The 9,959-nt window shown below is 46.4% G+C and overlaps 1 protein-coding gene across 6 annotated transcripts in view; it reads right to left on the minus strand.

The window, feature by feature from the left end:
* Nucleotides 1-6,052, minus strand: part of PLCL2 (phospholipase C like 2) — a 100,920-nt gene extending 94,868 nt beyond the window's left edge. For 3 of the 6 annotated variants that reach the window (XM_048302340.1, XM_048302349.1, XM_048302354.1), the window contains exons 1-2: nt 5,533-5,863; nt 4,304-4,844 (exon numbers count right to left, since the gene is read on the minus strand). In XM_048302340.1, coding sequence (XP_048158297.1) covers nt 4,304-4,615 — 312 coding nt within the window. In that variant the 5' untranslated portion in view covers nt 4,616-4,844; nt 5,533-5,863. Of the gene's footprint in view, nt 1-4,303; nt 4,845-5,532; nt 5,865-5,980 lie in introns of those variants that run through there. The other 3 variants (XM_048302331.1, XM_048302324.1, XM_048302363.1) reach the window with 3 other exon arrangements.
* Nucleotides 6,053-9,959: the final 3,907 nt, after the last annotated feature.

Consider the following 9,959-nt stretch of genomic DNA (forward strand, 5'->3'; position numbering starts at 1 on the left):
ACCTCAAAGTCTCTTTCAGAAAGGCGTGGAGGAACCTCACACAAAAATAAAGTAAGCTCACTGCCAACTGTCAGAGCAGCTAAGAAAAGTTCACAGGATGCTTAAATCCACTTTGAACTGCAAGATGTAAATTCATTTCACAGAATATTATAGGAAATGTTGTAGGAAATTACATAATAGGAAACCACAGCTAGCTGCACCAAGGAAAATATTATGGAAAAACAAAACAATCACCCCAAAACCCACTACATACAAACAAGTGGCACATAAATTAGTTCACAAATCAGGTATCCAAGAGCCTAAATCTCATGGATGCACAATGCATCATCACTATTACCTCTTGAAAAATCAGAATCTCATAAATACAGAGAATAAAAAATAGAAACTGAAAAAGTCTCTATAAACACATGTACGTAGTCTTTAGTCCTCAAATTTGGTACAACAAAGGCAAGCAATAAAAAAGGCTATTCTATAAAAATTGCTACAAATGAAGAGTACAATCTTTAATCCTTTCAGTCTAAACACAGCTGACATATGAGAGTGAAAGGCCAAGTAAACTACTATGTATAAAGCCTGTGTTACTTTTTCCAGTAATAGCAGCTGTACCACCTGCCATCATCCTAGGTGACACTTCAGACTCAAAGAGTACATCATGTTATACCAAACAAGAAAGAAAAAGTCAAAATTAGCAGGTGCACAAAGTAAATAAGACAGAAAAAAAAATATGGAGCTACTGGAAAAAGGGAACAGAGACTGCAAGTAAGAAAGGAAAGGGAAAAAAGGCAGCAACTGCTCTTCTCAGAGTTATGAAAATAGACAGCCAATGGAAGCACAGACTGAAACCAAAATAAAATACAGATCTGTGCTCCTGATTCTCATGCACAAACCTGTGGTTCTAAAGGATTTCGTCTGAACTAGAACTATTAACTCAAATGTCAATTTTCTGTTTGTGACCCAAACACCTACACGGTAATTGGCAGGCACAACATTTAAGTATTAGATATTCCATAAAGGTGCATTTTACAGATCAACTAACAATGTCATGTTTTGCACAAACGTATGAAATCTACATCTGCATGGAACAGACCTGTTCCTTGAGGTTACTTTGTATCCTCTTTAAGAGTAGCTTTACCTACATAAGCTATTGAAACTCCAGGAACACTCTCCAAAAACATATTACATCTTACTTTTTCCACTCTTTACAGACATTTGCTCTGCAAGAGCAGGCAAGAAGCATCTTAAGGTTTACTACCCCTGCCAGATGTTCCAAAAGGTTTTATAGTGAAAACCAGGCACCAACACACCCGGATTCAAACCACCTGAACTGCTGAACTAAGCAGGCAGAATAATATTCAGAATATATTTAGACAGGTGATTTTTCCCAAAAGTATTAAAACAGTCATATCTAAAATAAATATGGACCACATAACCTTAAATGCAGTGTTGTCACATTTTTCCACTCAAGATAATTATTCATAGGATAACACAAAGTTTTTGTAATCAGTTCTTGGCTGCTGCACAGATTACTGTTCACATCTGCAAAACAGTATTCAGCAGCAATAATAGCAGAAAGTTGAATAATTTTGTATTCCAAAGTGCTAACATTTCTGTAGAAATTAAGAACCTTGACTCGGCTATCCATGAAATGTAATTCAAAACCTATTTCCTTATCTCATGCTTCTTGATCTTAATATATCACAAATCCCTAGGTACTGTGACCTTGTCTGGTCCCCAGAGAGGCAGAAGGTTGCTGTATAATTAAATCATACACTACAAAGTAGTGGAACGGCATGGTACACACTGCAAACAACACTACTGTCTTTCCTGGGCTACCACAGAAGAAACAAAAAAGCTTTAAGAAATATCAGACCTGTAAAAAAAAAACCACTGGCAAATCCAGCAAATATGAAGTTATTCCAATACCAAGCTCAGCTGCCCCTTGTCCATTGTTATAATTTCTTTAGCGCACACACACACACACACGTACACGCCCAGCACCACTGCTCAAACAGGAAGGGTGGGTACAGCCTGTCAAATGTGTTCCACTGCTCACTGCCCTTGCTCTCCCCTTGGTTTTTACAGCAAGGTCCAGGAGACAGTAACACAACTTTCAATACACTACTAGTCTTGATATTCTACACATTTTTCCATCATTCAACCAACAGAACAACAGAGATAATGGGCAAATCATGGGCTGATTGTGTGGAATTTATGTTCTAACTGTGGTGAATTGTGTGTGTTTTGTTTGGTGTTGTGATGGTGATGTATTTGATTTTGGCGTGGGGAATTCTTTTTCGTTGATGTGACTGAAATTTGTGAAGATTGTATGATGGATGTGGATTTTAATGATAAGGGGTGGAATGTCTCTTGGGTGACATTGATTTTGGCATGCAGGAAGGCTACAGGGGTGGGTTCTGTGAGAAGGTGCCAGTAGCTTCACCGATGACCAACACAGCCAATGCCAGCCGGCTCCAACATGGCCAAGCCGACCCCACCAGTGACTGTGGCAGTACTCCTGGGATAACAGACTTAACAGGGTAAGAGAAAAAACTGACAGGAAGCAATTGCAGCCAGAGAGAGGGGAGCACAGTAGACAAGTGAAACAACACTGCAGACACCAAGGTCAGTGAAGGAGGGGAGAAGGTGCTCCAGGTGCCAGAGCTGAGATTTCCCTGCAGCCCACAGAGAAGACCATGGTGAGACAAGCTGTCCCCCAGCAGCCCATGGAGGACTCCACGGCAGAGGAGGTGGATGCCTGAAGAAGGCTGTGACACTGTGGGAAGCCCATGCTGAAGAAGGCTCCTGGCAGGACCCATGGACAAAGGGAAGCCTAGGCTGGAGCAGGTTTACAGGCAGGACTTGTGACCCCCATGTGGGAACCACACTAGAGCAGTACAGGAAGAACTGCACCCTGTGGATAAGACTCAGGTTGGAGAAGTTCATGGAAGTTCATGGTCCCTCCCATAGGACAGGACCCCATGCTGGAACAGGGTAAAAGCGTGAGCAGTCCTACCTGCAAGAGGAGGAAGGAACAGCAGAAACATGTGATGAACTGACCACAACCCCCATTCCACATCCCCCTGCACCACTGGAGAGGGGCGGAATGGAGGGAAGGTGTTTTTAAGATTTGGTTTTATTTCTTATTATCCTATATTTTTGATTCATTTCCACAAGTCAAGTATGTTTTGTCCATGACAGTAATTTCTGAGTGATCTCTCCCTGTCCTTATCTCGACCCATGAGCCTTTCAGCCTCTCGTTCTATCTTCTTTTCCCTGTCCACCTGAGGAGGGGAGCAACAGAGTGTCTTTGGTTGGTGTCTGACATCCAGCCAAGGTCAGCCCACCACAGCTGATTTTGGAAGCATATAAATATCTAAGAAAACAACACATCAGTTTAATTTAGATCTAGCTAACCTTGATTAAACTCAGATCTTAAGTACTTGAAGTTGTGCTTCATTTCACAGCTAACACAGCTGTTATACCATTGGAATAATTTCTCTATGTTCTCTCAACCTTTTCCGTGGAGTTGGGAAAGCTAACCCAACACATATCTCAGAAACCACGGATTTAATAAGCTGTATTTGTAGAAATAAACAACTGTATTTGTAGAAATAACTGTATTTAAAAAAAAAAAAAAATCCTATTCCTTTTTGCCCAAGCTACATTCTACCACTGATGCTCCCCTTACTTTTCCAGCTGAAATAGAGGCGTTCAGAATATGCAGCACCATGTATAAAGATGTTTCTATAGGTGAAGTACAACTCAGCCTACTGCTAAACAAGCTGTCATTTTTAACAAGAAGAATGTTCCCTATTATGCCTTCTCCCACCCCCAGCCCAATGACATCCCGAATCTCTCATCACCTGCTGTGTGCCTGTCACACACACAAGCCAATGGAGCCACAAAATTGCTCTGCACAGGTGCATCCCAAATAACAAGCATACTGTACAATTCATGTCTTTCCCTGCCAGGCTGGTGCCCATGTTGTCTTGTCACCAGCCAGCTAGTTTCTCTCGCCTTCCCTAACAGGAGTTAGAGCCTTCTGCTTTAATAAACCTCAAAACATGACGCCCAGCTACCCCCAAGTGTGGATGTATACAAAGCCATCCTCTCACTGTTGTCGACTTCTGACAAAGGAAAAATCAAGTCCCCTCACCACAGGGGGGAGGAAAAAAAGAGAAAGAAAAAAGCTGCCTGTCCTTTCATCTAGAGCCAAGGCTCTGTGAGCCCAATGTATCGCCCGCATCTCCCTCCCTCTGTCACAGAGAAAAAGACCCCGATGGAGAGGAGCAAGAGCTCTTACCTTAATTATGCTGCTCCTCCGGGGGATGCCGGGTTTGCCTTCTCGTTGTTGACTGGTGGAAAATCCTTTTTCTTTGCTGCTGCTCTCCGGGCTTGTAGGAGGAGCTGATCCCGGCTCCTCACCAGCTCCCGGCTGGGCACAGTCCCCGTTGGAGACCCGGCTGCCCGCACTGTCAAAGCGGGATCTCCCGCCGCCGCCTCCTCCTCCTCCTTCCCCATCTCCTGCCTTGAAGGCCACCTTCCCTTGGACCGGCCCCGGGGAGGAGGGCAGCCCCCCGCCGCCGGTGCCGCCACCGCTGCCAAACTCCGCCATCAGCCTCCCTGGCTACGGCAGAAGCACCACCGCTGCCCCCCTCCCCTCCTCCCGCGGCCGCTCGGCGGTGGCTCTCCTTCCGCTTTCTCTCTATTTACGATCGGGGGATTTTGAGCCAAAGTCTCTCCCCCCCGCGCATTTGGCAGCCGAGGCCGCGTAGCTCCAAGAGGGGAAGGGGGACGAACGAAACGTGTCGGTGGCGGCTCGGCGAGCACCAGTCCCGCAGCACCTGGAGAGGGAAAAGGAGACGAAACGTAACAACCCGTCCTCACTCGGGGCGGAGGAGCGTCGCACCGCGGCGCGCTGCCCTGCGCGCACACACGGACACGCGTGGGAGGAGAGGGGCTGCCCGGGGTCCCCGCCGGGCACACGCGCGACCCGCCGAGGGCACCGAGCGGGCAGAGCGCAGCCCCGCCGCGGGGACAGGGACCGGCCCGCCCCGGCCGCCAAGGGGCGAGGGAGGCGGCAGGGGACCGGAGGAACTGCGCTTTTGGGGCTGCTCAGCCGGGAAAACGAGAGGCGTTGATGGCGGTATTTTCTCACCCTGACACAGCGACACCCATAATCGCTGAAGCAACGAAGCGGGAGCGAAAAGAGAACTTGCAGAACAACACGCCCCAAAGCCTTCGGCCCCGGCCGGGGGAAAGCCCGTCCCACGCACGGCGGGGACGATCCGCCGCAGCCCCTCTCCGGCCAGGAGCGGCGGCGAGAAGCGGCGGAACACGAGCAGGGTCACCGCCGCCGCCCCGCGGGGCAGCCCCCGGGCACCCTCGGTAACTTTTCTCCCTTCCCGCTGCCTGCTGACATGCAGCCGCCCCAGAGCGGAGACAGCCCGGCCAGGGCAGCGCACCCCCGGCCCCCCGCGGCCCCTCCGCCCGCAGCCGACCCCTCCCGCACGCTGCGGCCCCGCTACCCACCTCGGCGGCGAGGGAAGCCCCCGGCTGCCGCTGCTGCAGTAGCCGCTTTTCCCCCTCTCCCCTCCTCCCCGCTATGGTCGCCGCCTCTGCCCGGAGCCGGATACAGAGAGAAACTGATTCATGTGGCTGCTCCCTCGCTCTCTGCTGTTGCTGCTGCTGCTGCTGCCGCCGCCGCCGCCTTCCCCGGCCCAATGCTCGGCAGCAGCCCCGTGGAGGGAAACGCCGGCAGCGCCGAGGGGAGAGGCAGCCCCGGCCGCCCCCGCGAGGAAACTCTCCGGGGAAGGCTGAGCGAGCGATCCGGGCTCGCCCCCCCTGCCGCCGCCGGCAGTCACAGGGCCGGCCCCGCGCGGATTGGCGGCCCCGCCGCCAGCACCCCCCTCCGGCAGCTCGGGGGCGCTCCGCCGGAGGGCAGGACCCGCGCCCGCCCCTTCCCGCGCCCCGCGCTCACCGGAGGATTCCTCCGCACGCTCCCGCCCCGCGCCTGCCGGCCGGGCTCCGCGCTGACACAAAAGAGCCCGCTCCCCGGCCCCCCGCGCCCGGCCGCATCCTCCGCTCCCCGCTCCCCTCCGCCCCGGACGGCGGCTCCTCCCGCCCCTCCCGTCGGGGACCCGGGCTCTTCACCCGCCCTGCTCACCCGAGGGGCTGCAGCCGCCCCGGCGCGCAGGAAGGGCGGGGGGCGGCGGCGCAGCGACCATTCCTGCGTCCTACCGGGCGCTGACAACCCAGTGAGAGCCCAATTGGTCCAGTTAGAGCCATTAATTAATAAACGAACGAATGTGATGGAGTGCTGGAATATTAAAAGCTTAACGGAAACTGCAACTTGATGGGTACCTGCAGGCGTGTCCACGACACAGCATGCTCGGTCGGAGTGCCCTCACGTACTCCATACACACTCGTTTAGGTTTGCTATGAGACAAACAGGAGGGACTTGGTGTAAGAGCAGTAATTCAGAGAGCCACATATTTATTTTTACCTCTTAACTCGGCCACATATTGAAAGAGCTTGATATTTCACGATTAAGTTGAATAAAGGGAAATGAAATGCCACAGTCGAGACACTTGGCCCTTTGCTTGAAATTCAGAAATTGAGTCAGTTGGGGAGACAATATATTGAGAGCATGAGCAAAACTGGAAATCGCAGAAATAGGAGTGCAAAGAGTCACACTGAGCGAAGAGACACCTAACACGGCCCACACCATCTGACCTTCATCATTTGGCTGAAGTGCTTAGTGCAGGAGCTTGGCTCAGATTATAGTTGAATGAAAGCACTACACTTTTAATTTAGGTTCCCCCCAGTTGCCCTCAGGAGATCACTGACTGTGCCTGGAACCTTGGCACAGAGATCAGACACCTATCCTAGTTGGCTTGAATAAAGCAGCATAAATACCCCCTTCAGTGCATTGGTGGTGAAAACACTGGACAGAAGGGTACATTTTCAATCCTGTCCCCCAGCTCCAGGGCTTTACCATGGACTACAGAGCAGTGCAACCATACCTTTGTGGCCCACTGCCCTGAGCTGTCTCCAAAAGGAAGGTACCTCCATCCTGTCCTTCAGAATACCAAGGGACAGCACACTCCTCCAAAACGCAGAGCCTCGGAGATGATGTCTTCTGTCTGTGTTCACTGTTTGGATCACTTGGAGCATGAGAGCCCTTACTTCAATCTCCTCTTCCTGAAAAGATTCACATCCATGAATGGTTCACCTTACAGACTGGAGCTGGTGAGACTGTTTTCTTCAATATTCAGTCTGCAATCCAGACAGTGGTGCTTGTCACTGCAGCAAAAAAGGAACCATAAAGTGTGATGCAGATTGGAGGAAAGTACAAAGCTCTTTGGAGAATATTACTTATTCAGTATCATTTCTAGTGGGTCAAGGAAGTTCAGAACCTGACACGGCTACATCACTCATATATGGTCCCAATTTAATCAAACTATTAACAAAACTTAAGGTTAAATGAAAACCTGCACATTTGCAGGATTTAGGCTGTAAACATTAGAGACATTAATATTAAACTTAAGATCTGAAATAGCCAAAGTGTGTGTTTTTCATTAGCTGGTAGTACAGCAATTTTACCATTTGCCCTTATGTGAACATCTCTTGCCTGAACACCTTGCCTTGCCATTTAACTAGGAAAAGTCAGCCTTGAATATTAAATATTATCCAGTATTGTATCTACAGATGTGTACATCACAAACCATCCCTACAGGAGACACTTTGTCTTTAGGAGTGTCACTGCTTCTTCTGAAGGATGAGATTTATACACAACAGGTACAAAATGTTATTAGAATCATTTGTCACAGAGCGTTGCCAATAAACTGGTGAGGAAGATGTATGCTCTCTGTCATTTTGCTGCTTAAATTGCACATACTAGAATACCAGTTTTAAGGCCTGTAGCAAAATTTGATCAGTCCTGTCTCAGAGAAAAAAGGTATTAAAACAAACCCTTTTCAACTCTGCTTATCAGTCCAACCTGTATAGAAACAAGACAACAACACTGAAAAAGAAATAATTTAACTTTAGCCCTGGCAGTTCTGTAATGAATGATAGACAGACATTGCCAGACTTTTGACTGTAAAGCTGATGATTCAATACAAAGGAAATAGTAAAACTTCTGAATCTAATCTTAAGGATACATGCCCACAACTCAGTGTAATAGTATCTATTATGCTTATTCTAAATACTGAAATTTAATTACTGATAAGAGCATTGTATCAGACCCTAAACTAGTAAGGTTGTGCTAGCAAGATGGAGGTAGCAAATAATTAATTCTCCATATCTAAGATTTCTTCTGATGACCATTCTCTGATTTCTCTTATTGTCCCATTCTGTTCTACAGGACTTCTTTAAATTAGCAAGGTGTTTATTTAGATGTATTTTTAAAGTTCCTAAAGTTGAAAAATATTTCCATATACAAAAGGAGGCATTTCTGATAAACCAAATCCCAGAAATGGTCACCAAGACTGAGCTATTCCACAGAGACCTTATTTATCCCAGTAAGCTCAGAGATAATACTGATGTAACTAATGTAATACTAATGTGAACTGTATACTTTCTTTGCCACAACTTCTTGAAGATCAAGGGGTGAAGAAACTTTATCATTATTCAATAGTGGCCTCAGCAGGCTCTATTTGTTTAATTGTTAAATGAAATAAGGATTATAATGGAATCAAAACACCCGTCTGTGACAATATTTAACTGTGAGAACTTGCTGTCATGTGCACATATTAGCTATTTTCATAAAATCCTATTAAATATCAGAGTTCCACAGCTAAGCTAACATTACCCATTGAACTTTTCTAACTCAAATAGTGTGGCAGTAAAAACATGCCAAGAAACAGGATATGCTTAAACCCCTAACCAGTGACTAAATGACCAGTGTTTAAAGAAGCCAAATACCAGATTATTGCTCATACACTAAATACTGTTTATTCCAAACATGAAAAACTTTAATTAGCAATTATCTTGTTTAAATGTTGCTTTTCTGACACCTCTGCTTGAAATATGGTTTTTCATTATTGTAAGTATCTCTACAATTCTGGTAATAATTTAAATTGCTTGACTTGATTGTTCAGGTCGCAGTCTAGCACATACTAGTTTGTTATACTTTTTTATAATTAAGTATACATGTTTAAGCAGCCCTGTTACAGTCAGAATCTGATTCATAATTAATCCAAAGCAAAGTTTATCTGTAAATAATGCATTATTGTATACAACATCTGTAAAGTACAGGTGTTTCATATGCACATAAAATGTGCAGACGGTACAATGTGCACTAAAGATGGCAAAAAAAGGGAGGCAAACATAGACTGTATTGACAGATTTGTCTACTGCAGAGCATTTATTAACATTGTGTACATGAAAATAATTTTTTTGCAGTTTTGGAATGTTCGTTATATTAGCAGTGACTATAGGAGCCAGGAGTTAGACTTTGATGATCCTTGTTGGCCTCTTCCAACTTATGATATGCTATGATTCTATGACTCTAAGTATGAGGTGTTTTGATTTTTTTTTTTAATCAAGCAGCTCAACCATTTTTTCCTATTAAATACAGCTTAAGGAATGCTTGCTCTCTATCCTACCTATAAAGCCTTTTAGTTTGGCTACCAGCCTACTCAATGTGATGGTTGAGAATTAACAAGAGCTTAACAGTAAATCTACTCTTCCCCTACATACTCTTGAATCCAGAAGGAGTGTTTTTCTACAAGCTCATTCAACAGTTCTTCTCTAAACTGTCTGTTAATAAGACTGTCATGCTGCGGTGGCTAGTTGGTTGCAACATAGCTTTAAATCACATTGCTTTGAAAATGAGACTCCTTGTATATATGTTTTTAAAAAGGTCAAGGTTTTCAAAAACTGAAGGACAGCATTTCCTCCCTGCCCATTAAAAGAGGAGACTTTAGGGAAAGTTAAAGAGGAAACAGGAAGGA

This window comes from Corvus hawaiiensis, chromosome 1 (genome assembly GCF_020740725.1).
Source record: "Corvus hawaiiensis isolate bCorHaw1 chromosome 1, bCorHaw1.pri.cur, whole genome shotgun sequence".
Lineage (NCBI taxonomy): Eukaryota > Metazoa > Chordata > Aves > Passeriformes > Corvidae > Corvus > Corvus hawaiiensis.